Here is a 14,940-nt window from a genome sequence, read left to right as displayed (position 1 = left end):
ATTGAAAACAATACACTTCATCACGAAAACCTCAAGAAAATTTGCGGTCGTCGGAAAATCGACACAATAAATCAATGCTTTGCGAAATTCACAAAAAACGCGCAGAAAGCAAACACAAACAAATTACAAAGGAGCCCCCTCGTCCGCGACCTCGGTTCGTATGGAATGGAAGTCTCCTTAATGCCTTTTAGGTACAAACACAGACTCCCACTACACTACTACATCACTAACAACACACCTGGACCCGATGCCCCCTCCGCACAAGAAAGCTACTGAGTTAAATGAACTAGTTTTTTTTTTTTAATAACTTTATGTCCAAGTAACTCTGAAATATAGCCACTACTAATACAACACCGTTTATCATGACCTCAGGCTTCAACTTTTAAAGTTTTATAACTAATGCCTATTCGTCGATCTACTCTTTATGTTAAAAGTTACTATAATTTCATGTACCTAATTCATCAGTGAAAATTCTAGGCAAAAACACTCGCTATCTCGCTAGAGGCATGAGTTTTTACATTTCATTGATTCTAAGTTAGCAGTGAAGTTACATAGGTGTATGATTTTACTTCTTAATTTATATATATATATATATATATATATATATATATATATATATATATATATATATATATATATATATATATATATATATATATATATATATATATATATATATATATATATATATATACATAATTAAAACATACTTACAATACGTCTAAAAGTTTGTATTTATTATATCACTACACTATTCTTTTTTTCATCCCACCACGAAACCCTTTTTTTTCGTCCTTGTACCACTGTACCACACACCTCGTACTATATATCATACTACCAACCCACCCATTGAAATCACCAGCCAGAATCTTTTCAGTATTCATTTTTCCATTCATCACACTCAATACATTCATCCAAAACTCTACTTCTCAGACTCGCTGTTGGAGTTAACAGGAGCATATCCTATCAACACACGTAGCTTTGTTAATCCGACTTTGAATATGACAAACTTGAGTCTTGCGTTGACGAACACATACTCTTTCATACATTCTACCATCCTGGGGATAGAAACGCGGCGACGCCCGTTTCTATTAATATCACAAAACAGAATTTTTATCCAAGCTAAAATTCTTCACGTGAATGGTTTACTTTCCGCTACTTTTTGCATCCATTCACACTCTGAACAGGAGAAGGGTTTCCCACCAGTAAGTATATTCATGGGTGTCATTAATATCATTTCTTTCATTTGTAATCACACTCTGAACAAGAGAAGGGTTCAACACTCGGTGTCCGCGAGTGGAATGATTTATTTGATGAAAAATACCTATGTGCGTACGAGCCGGTCGCCCTGTCACTCGCGCGCGCGACCCCCACCACTTTCCACTGGTCCCCCGTTGGCCTCAGCGCACAGTGTGCAATCGATCTAGCTTTACTTTAATCATTTTTTTCATGTTTTAATTTTACATATTTGAATATCAAAACTCCTTAATTATTAACCGGTGCAATCTTCTGCTTACCTGTTTTATTTTAAGCGTCAAATATGTGTTATGTATCACGTCGCAAAGTTGATGAACAGCGTGACACCAGATTTCAACTCCTAGTCAGTCGCGGATCAACGCCCGGTTTGATTAGATATTTGTCTGACTGTAGATTTTTTTTAAATATACGTTACTAAGCAAAGTATTTTATTTATATTTATTCTAAAAAAATACTTAATAATCTCGTATTAGTATGTAAATTCATTCAATTTATAAAACATGTAAAAAATGGGCGAAAATATTTTAATTGTTCATTCAATTAGACCTTCGAAAAAATCTCCCTCTTACCCCGCTGTGATATAAATGTGTATATTAAGTTTCATTTCTTATTATTTTAATGCAGTTATTTATATTTCCCCGAATTCCCCCGTTTAGGAGATATTTTTATTTTTCAGTGGATCGTGTATCGATTTCGAGAAGAGAATTTTATGGCGTATGGCGGAATAGCAATAAAAATAACCGTAATTAACACCTCTGGAACTATATATCTGATAAATTTAATTTACACAACTATCATTAAATCTTTATAAAACATATATAAATAATATCGCGTCTAGGCCCTTTAATAAAATACTGAAGAAAGAAAAAGCATTACAGTGAAGCAATATTTTAAACAGAAAATGCAAACTAGCTGGATAAAGAGTTATTGGTTCCTACTGTATTTCATCCTTTTATTTTACCAATGATTGAATGAAATAAAGAAAATACTTAACAAAAAGGTCGATCTTCTTAAGATTTTGACAATTGCAGTGCTGCAATTAAAAAAAAAAGAATTTTAAAAATATTGATAAATATCAATCTTTACAAGAAACTGCTTTAGTATTTGAGGTAAAGTTGCGGGTATCGGGAAAGAGGGATGCAGCCAATATTTTAAACGAACTTTCAAATGCATAGCAACCATATGCAGCGGTTTGCTACGTCGGGGTCGACACATGGCTAGGGTTTTAGGGTTTCTATTTTTTGTGATGACGATATGTTTCCGTGTTTCGTATAATGAGGGAATGCCAGAATAAAATTTAAAGAATGTTTTTACTTACAGTTAGTTTTTTATTTATAAAAGTCCGTACACTGAAATCAGAATAATTACTAAATACTTAATACTATATCTTTATGAATTAAAGAAGCAAAATGAAAATCTTAAAAAACGTCCGATGATATCAACGCTGTAGGTGGAACGCGTTTTAGCTCTGGCCTTTCCAGCGTTGGTTCCGCTCGGCAATCTCCGTTCTCATTCGTCGTTACTCGTCCTGTCAGCGCTGCAAATTTGACGGTGTAGCTAGATAGCCTACAAATGCATTACTTATACGTGCTACTGTCATTAAAAGAAATAGAATTTTACAGATAATCAAACCAATTCCATGTACTATGAAATAAATTTGGAATTATTCGCTGAATATGTCACTTAAACAAAAGATATGTGCATTAAGTCATACCCGTGGTAGTATATCGTCGTGTTGGGGAAACAAGGTTCTATGTAGCACATTTAGGTATTTTCACATTTAACTATAACTCTATTCAGATTTAAATTTCGGTTATATCTGTACAAAAATTACAAAAAACCAAATCAATCGTCAGAAATTCAAAGGGAAACAAAGTTCTATCTCGACTAATTTCATACTATATATTCAAGATGGCGGAATAGCTGAGTTTTGTGAACCGCCAAACTCCAGTTTTGTGTGACGTAACTGGTGAATTTTTATGAATTAATATATTCCCGAAAAAAATATACAGAATGGTAGTGTAAACATAAATTTTTCATATTTTAAGTAAAAATCAGTAATTTTCGCGATAATCTGTTGAATTTATCATTATTTACAAGAGGCAAACTGGTTGCTGCTAAAAAAGTACACAATAAGAAAAATTTCTTGGAAAAGTGCAAATTTAAGTGCGGGACACTGGATTCCAAAGATGTAAGAACATCATTCATAAAAAGCATTATGAACTGTCACAAAATGAAAAAAAATATTTTATTTCTAAAATATCATTTTGTTTCCGAAAGAAAAAAGTTTACGTCTAAATACTATTTAAAAAATGAATCAATCATGTTTCGTACATGCAAAACATTTTATTTGGGAACTCTAGATAGGTATATCTCAGAAGGTTATTTATGGTGTCCATATTAGAAGACGCTACAACAGGTATACCTTCACAAGACAAATGGGGTAAACATGGAAAAAGAAAACACAAAATTGCTAAGAAAAAAGGCGTTTGGTCAGGGATCATATAAATTCATTACCTCATGTCTTCTCATTCACTCATGTCTTCTGCCATAACAAATGTCTTAATCAACAATAAATAAGTGGAGGGTATTATTGTCAAATACTCAACTCCCGGACATTCAGCGGTTCAAGAAGTGGATAATGTACACTCTAGAATTGAGAGTATTTTGAAAGTGAAAGAGTATTATTTACCTCTTTCCCTGTTGAGACTGTTAAAACAGATAAACACTTCGAAATCATATCGTATTGTAATGCTGTAATGTAATTATTTTTTTGATAACTGCAAAAATTGAACTACAAAAATCAATATTTCAAAGTCGATCCGGAGAAATAGGATGATTTTCGATTTGTGGAATTTTATTATTTATTATTTATGGAACAGGTAGATGATTTCGTGTATTTGGGTAGTATGTTTTCTAGGGATGGAAAGATTGATAAAGACATAGAAAGGAGAGTGAATGCTGGGAACAAAGTAAATGGTGCACTGAAATCAGTGATAGCAAATAAAAACCTATCAGCGGAAGCTAAACTGACAGTGCACAACGAAGTTCTGGTCCCAACTCTAATGTATGGAAGTGAAACATGGAGTTGGCAAACGAAGGATGAAAGTAGACTGAATGCAGTCGAAATGCGATCTCTCAGAATAATGTGCGACAAAACGATGTATGATAGATGTGCGAATAGTGAAATAAGGAAGGAATGCAAAGCTGAGATAAGCATTATCGATAAAATTAAGAAAGGTGTGTTGAGATGGTTTGGACATGTAGAACGAATGAGTGAGGAAAGAACGGTAAAACAAATTTATGAGGCGAATGTTAGTGGGAAAAGAAGCAGAGGAAGACCGAAAAAAAACATGGCACGATCAGGTATGCCAAATACTCTCCATACAACGGGGCCCGGCCTGTTGTGTAATCACACTCTTAATAAGAGAAGCGTTATCACCAGAATGTATATTCATGTGTCTCACTACTGTCTATTTTATTAAACATTTGTAATCGAGAAGGTGTAAAAACACCAGTGTGAATCAACATGTGACTCTTTACAACCCATTTCCGTGAAAATTTATAATCACACTCTGAACAAGAGAAGGGTTTGTCACCAGTGTGAGTGGACATGTGAGTCTTTAAATTCACTTTAGGTGAACATTTATAATCACACTCTGAACAAGAGAAGGATTTCTCACATGTAGCTCACTCCTTTCAACAACGTCAAATATCTTCAAAAAAATATCTTCGAAAAAACCTTCAGGTTCTAACTAAAAAGATCTGTTGCATTGTAAAAAGTTCAAAAGGTGGCTTAAAATGTATTTTGAATACATTTTATTATATTTTTAAACATAAAACCGATCTCCTGAAAAATCAATTTTTTTGATACATGACGTTGTTGAAAGGAGTGAGCGATATGTGAATAGATACGCGACTCTTTAAATCCCCTTTCCGTGAACATTTATAATCACACTCTGAACAAGAGAAGGGTTTCTCAACAGAGTGAATTGACATGTGCCTCTTTAAATCCGCTTTCCGTGAACATTTATAATTACACTCTGAACAAGAGAAGGGTTTCGCACCAGTGTGAGTGGACATATGATTTTTTAAATCCCCCTTCCGTATACATTTATAATCACACTCTGAACATGAGAAGGGTTTCTCACCAGTGTGAATGGACATGTGATTCTTCAAATTCACTTTCTGTGAACATTTATAATCACACTCAGAACAAGAGAAGGGTTTCTCATCAGAATGTTTATTCATGTGTCTCATTAATGTCCATTTTATTGAACATTTGTAATCACACTCTGAACAAGAGAAAGGTTTCTCATCAGTATGAATTAACATGTGACTCTTTAACTTTCCTTTCCGTGAGCATTTGTAATCACACTCTGAACACGAGAAAGGTTTCTCACAGGTGTGAGTGGACATGTGATTCTTTAAATCCCCTTTCCGTGTACATTTATAAAAACAGTCTGAACAATAGAAGGATTTTTCACCAGTATGAATTAACATGTGACTCTTTAACTTTCCTTTCCGTGAACATATATAATCACACTCTAAACAAGAGAATGGTTTCTCACCAGTGTGAGTGGTCATGTGATTCTTTAAATTCACTTTCTGTGAACATTTAAAATCACACTCTGAACAAGAGAAGGGTTTTTCACCGGTGTGAGTGAACATGTGATTCTTTAAATTCACTTTCAGTGAACATTTATAATCACACTCTGAACAAGAGAAGGGTTTCTCACCAGAGTGAATCGACATGTGCCTCTTTAAATCCGCTTTACGTGAACATTTATAATCACACTCTAAACAAGAGAAAGGTTTTTCACCAGTGTGAGTGGACATGTGATTCTTTAAATCCCCCTTCCGTATACATTTATAATTACAATCTGAACAAGAGAAGGGTTTCTCAGCAGAGTGAATTGACATATGCCTCTTTAAATCCGCTTTCCGTGAACATTTAAAATTACACTCTGAACAATAGAAGGGTTTCTCACCAGTGTGAGTGGACATGTGATCCTTTAGTTTCACTTTCTGTGAACATTTATAATCACACTCTGAACAAGAGAAGGGTTTCTCACCAGAGTGAATTGACATGTGCCTCTTTAAATCCGCTTTACGTGAACATTTATAATCACAATCTGAACAAGAGAAAGGTTTTTCACCAGTGTGAGTGGACATGTGATTCTTTAAATCCCCTTTCCGTATACATTTATAATCACACTCTGAACAGGAGAAGGGTTTCTCACCAGAGTGAATTGACATGTGTTTCTTCAACATTCCTTTCTGTGAACATTTATAATCACACTCTGTACAAGAGAAGGGTTTCTCACCAGTGTGAGTAGACATGTGACGCTTCGAATTCCCTTTCCGTAAACATTTGTAATCACACTCAGAAGAAGAAAAGGAATTCTCACCAGTATGAATTGACATTTGTCTGTTGTAACTCCTTTTTCTTGAACATTTGTTATGACACTCTGAACAAGGGATGTGTTTCTCTCCTGCATGTACTGACATATTACGTAACTCTAGATTCCCTTTCATTGAGCACGAAGATATAATTTCTCCAACATTGTTTGAAGAAATGTTCCTGATATTCCCTGAAGATTTTATTTCACCTCTTATTAAATCTGAAAACAAAAATAAAATGATTGCACAAAGCTGATATAAAACAGAAACAAAACTTCAGATCTGGACGGCAGGACTATAGGAGTGATACAACTTCGAATACAATAAAATACATATGTGTGACAAATAATAAATTCTTCTTAACTAGAAAACTGTCAAAAGACTGTTGTTTTTGTCGACGCTTCAAAATTTGGCATAAATGTGTCACAGTATAATCATTGAATAAATTTATAGCGCGAATAGCCACCCCCTTATTAGGGTGAATCTTCTGAATGTTCGATGCAACAGTTTCTCGTACTTTCAGCATTTCTCTTTTTGGCTAGTGCCATTAACTCTTCAGTGGTCAGCTCGACTATGCTCTTTCACAAGCTCTTCAATATCGTTGTTATCCACCTCGAGTCTTGGCGCGGAAGTCTCGGCTTACAAATGAATATCGTGAAAAGTGGACTTGTCCTTTCTCTGTACCTCGTTATGCCGAATTTCGCTCGGTAAGGGAGCAATTATTTCAGATTTTTTTTGCTTGGTATGAGAGTGCTTGTTATCAGAGGTTCCGTTGATAATTTAATACCAATAGCTGTTTATTTTAAGTTTTGAAATTAGTTATTGTGCCAAGTGTACTTTTTTCGCTGGAGTGAATCGTTTTTCATATTGTCTTTTTTTCTTCATAAAAGTCACTGCACGTAATGCCAAATTTAATTTACAGTACAGTCATGCTCGTATAGTAGACTCCAGCATGCGCCGCGGTCATCCGACCAAAATGTGATTCATTATTGAAAAAACACGCTCAAAAGGTGCTGAAGTCCCGGGTGGGCAAAAAATATTATATATTGTAAAATGTACTCAGATTAGGTATTTATATATATGTATAGATATATATATATATATATATATATATATATATATATATATATATATATATATATATATATATATATATATATATATATATATATATATATATATATATATATATATATATATATATATATATATATATATATATATATATATATATATATATATATATATATATATATATATATATATATATATATATATATATATATATATATATATATATATATATATATATATATATATATATATATATATATATATATATATATATATATATATATATATATATATATATATATATATATATATATATATATATATATATATATATATATATATATATATATATATATATATATATATATATATATATATATATATATATATATATATATATATATATATATATATATATATGTATATATATATATATATATATATATATGTATATATATATATATATATATATATATATATATATATATATATATATATATATATATATATATATATATATATATATATATATATATGTATATATATATATATATATATATATATATATATATATATATATATATATATATATATATATATATATATATATATATATATATATATATATATATATATATATATATATATATATAAATATTTATTTATATATATATATATATATATATATATATATATATATATATATATATATATATATATATATATATATATATATATATATATTTATATATATATATATATATATATATATATATATATATATATATATATATATATATATATATATATATATATATATATATATATATATATATATATATAAATATTTATTTATATATATATATATATATATATATATATATATATATATATATATATATATATATATATATAAATATATATATATGTGTGTGTGTGTATATGCATAAAGCCAATTCAAGAACAATTCGAATTGATCATTAAACAAAAATGATAAATAATCATTAAAAAACATTTCGCTTAAACAAAAATGACAAAAAAAAACAGAAAGGGTTACCAGTTAAATACATTGAATTGAATTCTCAGTCGAAATAGACGGAAATGTTTGATGTAAAATAATTTCATGTTTTGTAGTTGCTTAACTTGACTAAACAAATTTTATGTAGGCTTCTAGCAATGAAATGCCCCATGCTCAGCATCTCTCTGAAACCGCGTCACTCATGTGGAGTAAGTCACAGCATACTACAAAGTGTTACTTACAAGATTCAGCTTCACGTCTGCTTGAGTGTTCCGCGCACTCTTGTTTAATGTCAGGAAGATCTATATCTATTTTGGTGAGTAGGACGATATCGCTAGATACTAATTTGCATTGTAGATCAGTAGCAGTTTCCGGTACTACTGGCCCCTCGGTCAGGTATTTCCTAGTATGGAGAGTAGCATTATCACTTCCCGGTTCCTCTTTGATAATAGGATCATGTGGGTTAATCCTAGAGTATGAGAAAGGGAGAGTATTCCCTTCTTCGTCTCCCGGTTCAGCCTTCACAGTAGCTAAAGTAGGATCCATTTGTTTTTCAATCTTCTAGTGAAGATCTCAAGGGAAAAAGATTAGTTTATCCTGAAAATTTAAAACCTGGATTATTATTATTATAACAATGATGAAAATGAGAGGCATAAAGATGAAAAGACAGTCATGATGATGAGAATCATGGACTGGTTTAAGTAATCGGATTATACACTATATTATATTCACCATTCTACACACGATTGACAAACACATCACTGAAATTTGGAAAAGATGTATGCAAGTAGCTAGTGATTACTCACAACGCTTTTTCTGAATAAACTTGATAGCATTAAACAATAAACATCAATACTCGAAATAAGTAACTTCTCATCTGTCATTACGAATAATTTCCCTACTTACTTTATCTCTTGTTTCAATTTTGACAGCTACAACTGCTATCAGTAATATTCGTTAACAAGGAGTAAATATTTAGTTTTACCAAGAACACTCATTGCCGTGACAAAACATTAGGTTCGTTAAGTGAAATATATAATTATTACTGCTTACTTTACATTAAATCAATAACTATCACAAAAATTATCCGTAAGGGTACGCGCAACGCCGCCGACAGCACATTGCTTATTGTCGACAGACTAACTACTCTATATATTATGTCTATGTCTATGACGGAAAAGGCCGTCATCTGTAGGGGGGTGGTGGGGAATGAAAGATGATCGTATTTTATCACTCAGTAGTAGGCCGAAACTCATTTCATACAGTTAGTGTGGTGCTGCACCGCACCACGTCGCGATATTCCAAACGTACTAAAATGTACACAACATTTGTAAATAGCAGCTGTAAGTCTTCCGAGGAATATCGTCTCATTTTTATCTTCTGTTGCCATGATATTTAGTCATGTGTTTCGTCGTGAAGAAGTCTTGCATATAATACAATACCCAACTAAATACATCATTTTCTAAAATCGTTTTATTTGACATCAAATTCAGACATTCATATTGGGGGAGAACGGGGTAGGGTGGGATGGGAATGTCCCGATGTGCCCCAGATTTTTAAATAATTTTTTGATCAAGACGTATGTGACTTTATTACAATTTGTTGTTTGTAATGTTTATAGATATGATGCGGCATTAGGTCAGAAAAACTGGCAGACAAAAACGCTTGTGAGAAAATATGGAACAAGCTGTGAAAACTGTTATTACTGGACAAACATCTCCGTACAAGGCTGAATTACAAGAAGCAGGAGAAAAAACTAGATTGAATGAAAAAATCTTACGAGACCTACCTTTAGTCGCCATTTACCGCATTGTCGTTATAATAAACTATGTAACATTACCAGAGCCACGTGATCAGTGATCATTTCTTTTTCATAAAAATTAACGTAGTAATAAGCATTCTATGCCATTGTAAATATTGCAGAATAAATGTGGACTGAAGTAATTGATTAATTAATTTAATTTCCATCCTTATGTAAACGCAGCTTCTGAGGAGAAATGAATGGTGGATGCCAGAGCATAATCATTCGCGCAATCTACTTCCATCCCCATACTGGCAATACCGGTTAAAAGGTAAATCATTTACGATTTATTCAGTAGGCCGGGCCGTTTTCATTTTTTTCGATTTATTAATGGGCACAGCGATCAAAAGGTGCCAAATGGTCCTTAATTAACGTGCGTAAATTATAAATTAATTTTGATTACTTTCTCTGTCTCCGGATTGATGTCAAAGTTTTACTTTCTTGTAATTTTTGAGATAACTTCCCATTTCGATTTCATCCAATAAACATATTTTTTTATACGTAAGTGTTTTTCAAATAAGTGTAGAATGTTTTAAGGGATGGTCAAGTTGAGGAACACCAGCACTCTTGTGGCACTTTCTGCACACGTTTCCATTGTAGCTAAGGCTAATAAAACGAGAAATGTGTTGCGCTCGTTTTCATCATTTTGCGATGCATTGTACTCGTACAAAGTGAAAATGCCAGATGTTTGGTGATTTAAGTGATGTTAACTCACTAACTAATCGCGCCGCTTAACCCGCAGGGGTAGGCAGAGAAAATAGAAAGCTACACCACTCTGTCTTTGCAAACATTCTTCGCCTCTTCCACGTTCATGCATCTCTTCATACATACCCGCCGATTATTACGACTCCTAACTTGACCATTTTCAAGTATTTGGTATACCTGATCTTGCCATGTTTTTCTTAAATGATATTAAATACAATATATTACCATGCTCCGAAGATGAAGTAACTTGTATGCAATGTATATAATAAAATTACTTGTATGGAACCGGTATAAGGTAAAAAATGCTTGTAAAATTAACAATGAACCCACATTTAAGAAAATAGGTGATATATTCCGGTCTTAATTTAAAAAAAAATAGTCCAAAACTTCAATTCCTAATATCTAACATAAATACCTTAAAATACTATAAAAGAAATAACGAGGGTTTTGCCATATCAGTAAATTATTTTTAAAATAAAGGTTTTTAGGTTTTTACCAATTTTAACAGAGTAACCGTTTAAGTTAAGTGTTTCACTGAAGATCAATTAAGACAGAATAGTGGTTGCAGTTATTATAGAAATATTTCTACATGAAGGATTTATGAAACGAATCCCCAGACAAAATATTTCACACCCAACGGCATACAATCAAATTCTTCGTTTGAATGTTTCAATGGAATCTGTTTCTGAATAATTATTACGTCTTGCAAAGTATGTTGTAAGTCATGGGTGGCCAAACTTTTCAGCAGACGGTCCAAATTTTAGAAATGACATTTTACACCGGGCCGAAAAACAAAATTTCTTCTATTATTCAAAGCAAACAAGATATGTTTATATATATATATATATATATATATATATATATATATATATATATATATATATATATATATATATATATATATATATATATATATGTGTATATATATATATATATATACATATATATATATATATATACTTGTATATACTTATATATATATATTTAAATATATATATATTACTTTTATTTGAAGGTATAACAAAAATAAATGAGAATCAAACATATCTATTAAATTAGTAAGCAATACAAAAAATAATCGAAAATTTTTCAGATCTTCTGTTACTCTTCTCTTCTTTGGTCCAACGTTTTTATATTTGACGGCATTATATGTGTCTTGAAATTGTCACGATAGTGAAATACTTCTATAAATGGGATATGAAATAAATTACGCATGGTTGAATGTTGTTTTGGTAGTTTTATGTACACTTAAAGAAAAATATGTGAAATGCTTTGCGGGCCGCAAGAGGACACCCGGAGGCCGCAAGCGGCCCGCGGGCCGCGGGTTGGTCACCCTTGTTGTAGGTGTTTACCCTCCACCGCAGTTTTCATCCTTTCTGTAAATATGGATTATAAAATATAACAACAGAACTTATAAGCAAAATATATTCGGAAATTCAACGAAATAATTACTCCTCAAGCTCTGGAAATGTATTGCTCAGAATTATCAATTAGTGACCTAGAAGCCCGTCGTATTTTAAACCCCCTCAACATTAAAACACTTAGAATGATGCATCAACTTGTATTGATTTTATTGATTGGTAGGATAATTAGGTATATAGATATAGATAGGTTTTTTTTTTTTTTTTTTTAGATGGGAATTGCATTTATTATTTACCTTGCTTATTATGTACAAGGTTTATAGATCATTTAGTGGATTTTTGTTTCTTCTAGCTAATTAAATATGTTTTTATTTGAATCTGTGTTGGGAACAGGAGGGATCATCTAGTGTGGGTCAAATAGGAACTTCTCTGCATTTGCTCATTGCTGGGAGGAAACCACGTAAAACTCCTCAGGAGAAGGCGGACTGTTGACTGTCATCAGCAGACCTTCCGTTCCACTAGAAGAGGGTTCGGCATTTTGTGTCCTACTTTGGTTTATGTTACCAATGTCCTTCACTATTTTTATCATGTATGATACTACCTCTCGTGACAATTCCTTATGAACTATCACGGATTCGATGTTGGATAGATCCTCACCCAGGCTCCTGCAACGCGCCTCCAGCTGTTGTCTTTCAAAGCTGAAAAGGGGGCAAAGCATCAACAGGTGAGGGACATCTTGAGGTGTCTCATCATCACACGTACAGCTGTCGATCTCGGAGATCTTGAAACGATGTAGGTAGCTCATGAACCCACCGTGACCCGTAAGGATTTGAGTGAGCTCAAAGCCAGGTTTCTGCAGTCTCCTGAAATCAAAGGCATGGAAAATGGTTGGTAAGAACATTTTGGTTACCTTTCCGGTGGTTTCGTTCAAATAACGATCGTTCCAGAGTTGGAGGGTCCTGCTTCTAATTTTCCTTTTGGCAAAACTTAGCGGGAAGTTGGCATAGTCAGGGGCAGTCTTCTTGAGTGTTGCCTCCCGGGCCTTTTCATCCGCCTTTTCGTTCCCTAGGATACCGCAGTGACCCCTTATCCAGCCGATATACACATTCTGGTGTCTGCATCTTAACTTTTGAATATCTGTTCTGATGTCCATGACAATAGGGTTGATCGAATTTCGGTCCGCTATTGCGTGGACGCCAGATTTACAGTCTGTCAGGATCGTTATCTGCTTCCATCTGTTGGGGGGTTTTTTCAAAACATAAAACAAGGCTTCTTTGATCGCATAAAGTTCCGCCTGGAACACAGAACAGAAGTCGTCGAGTTTCAACTTCCTCGAAGGCAGCTCTCTCACGCCATCGAAGGGTACAAAAGCTGCACCTACTTTGCCGTTCAAGAGACTACCATCGGTGAAGATCCTCAACTCTTCCTGCAATGTCCCAGGTAGAGTCTGGTCATCGTAGCCGTGATCTATGGAAAGTCGTTCAGCTGGATGAGGGAGGGAGAAGTAGTCTCCGACTCCCTGGTAGAATCTGTCTTCCGGCAGGTCCTGCAAGATAAGGCTTTTCTTGACTGCGTATGCCTCAGCAAGCTCTCTAATCCTCAGATCGAGTGGCATAAATCCACTTAAAACCTGAGCTGAAACAAGGGAGATTGTCCTGTATCCTTTGCATGACCTGATAGCAATATGTCTTTGCATGGAGTCCAGTTTCTTTCTGATGACTTTCTTGCGAACCGCTTCCACCCACACGCTTGAGGCATATGTTATCAGAGGTTCTACAGCGCCTATATATATTTGCTGCATAACTTCCGGTGACGCTCCCCATGTCGGTTTGGCGGCTCTCAAGAGTTTGTTCGTGATGCCAGCTGCTTTTTTGCAAACGTTGTCAACGTGTTTAGACCAATTTAGGTTGCGGTCTATGGTGAGGCCCAAAACCTTGAAATGGTCTACGAATTGCAACCGGACTCCGTTCATGTATATTTCCGGCTGGCGGTCCTTTCGTCTGGTAATAAACATCGCGTTCGTTTTATCTTCTGCAAAATGGAGTTTGGCCTTAATTCCCCATGTAGTGATGGTTTTCAGGGCGTTATCCGTCATTATCTCGAGATCCGTCGTGCTGTCGGCCACAGCCGTCAAGAGAAGGTCGTCCGCGAATGCCCTCAGTTCTACCCCCTGGCCCAAGTCTTTCTGGAGTACATCATCCAAGATGTAGTTCCAGAAGCTCGGTCCGCAGGAAGATCCCTGAACGCATCCTTTGGTCGTGACCTTCTCGAGAGTTGCATCAAAGTGTGACAACACGACTTTCCTCTGTTGATGATAACTT

At 33.7% G+C, this 14,940-nt stretch overlaps 1 protein-coding gene across 3 annotated transcripts; it reads right to left on the bottom strand.

The window, feature by feature from the left end:
* Window positions 1-2,564: 2,564 nt before the first annotated feature.
* Window positions 2,565-9,857, bottom strand: LOC148298323 (uncharacterized). 3 transcript variants are annotated; one of them, XR_015839204.1, is made up of 4 exons: window positions 9,659-9,857; window positions 8,995-9,349; window positions 2,972-6,881; window positions 2,565-2,823 (listed from the first exon to the last, which is right to left on the bottom strand). XR_015839204.1 is itself a non-coding variant. In XM_088276969.1 (3 exons), the coding sequence occupies exons 2-3, from the start codon at window positions 9,296-9,298 to the stop codon at window positions 5,116-5,118; spliced, it is 2,070 nt and encodes a 689-aa protein (XP_088133095.1). In that variant the 5' UTR covers window positions 9,299-9,349; window positions 9,659-9,857; the 3' UTR covers window positions 2,565-5,115. The 3 variants fall into 3 exon arrangements, 2 of the variants coding, with proteins under 2 accessions (XP_088133095.1, XP_088133096.1); XM_088276969.1 differs by having other exon boundaries at window positions 2,565-6,881; XM_088276970.1 differs by lacking the exon at window positions 9,659-9,857 and adding an exon at window positions 9,485-9,650 and having other exon boundaries at window positions 2,565-6,881.
* Window positions 9,858-14,940: the final 5,083 nt, after the last annotated feature.

Source organism: Brachycentrus maculatus, unplaced genomic scaffold, assembly GCF_059751285.1.
Source record: "Brachycentrus maculatus isolate JH-2025_06_01 unplaced genomic scaffold, ASM5975128v1 h1tg002196l, whole genome shotgun sequence".
In the NCBI taxonomy this organism is placed as follows: Eukaryota; Metazoa; Arthropoda; class Insecta; order Trichoptera; family Brachycentridae; genus Brachycentrus; species Brachycentrus maculatus.
This window is presented reverse-complemented; position numbering and strand designations above follow the sequence as displayed.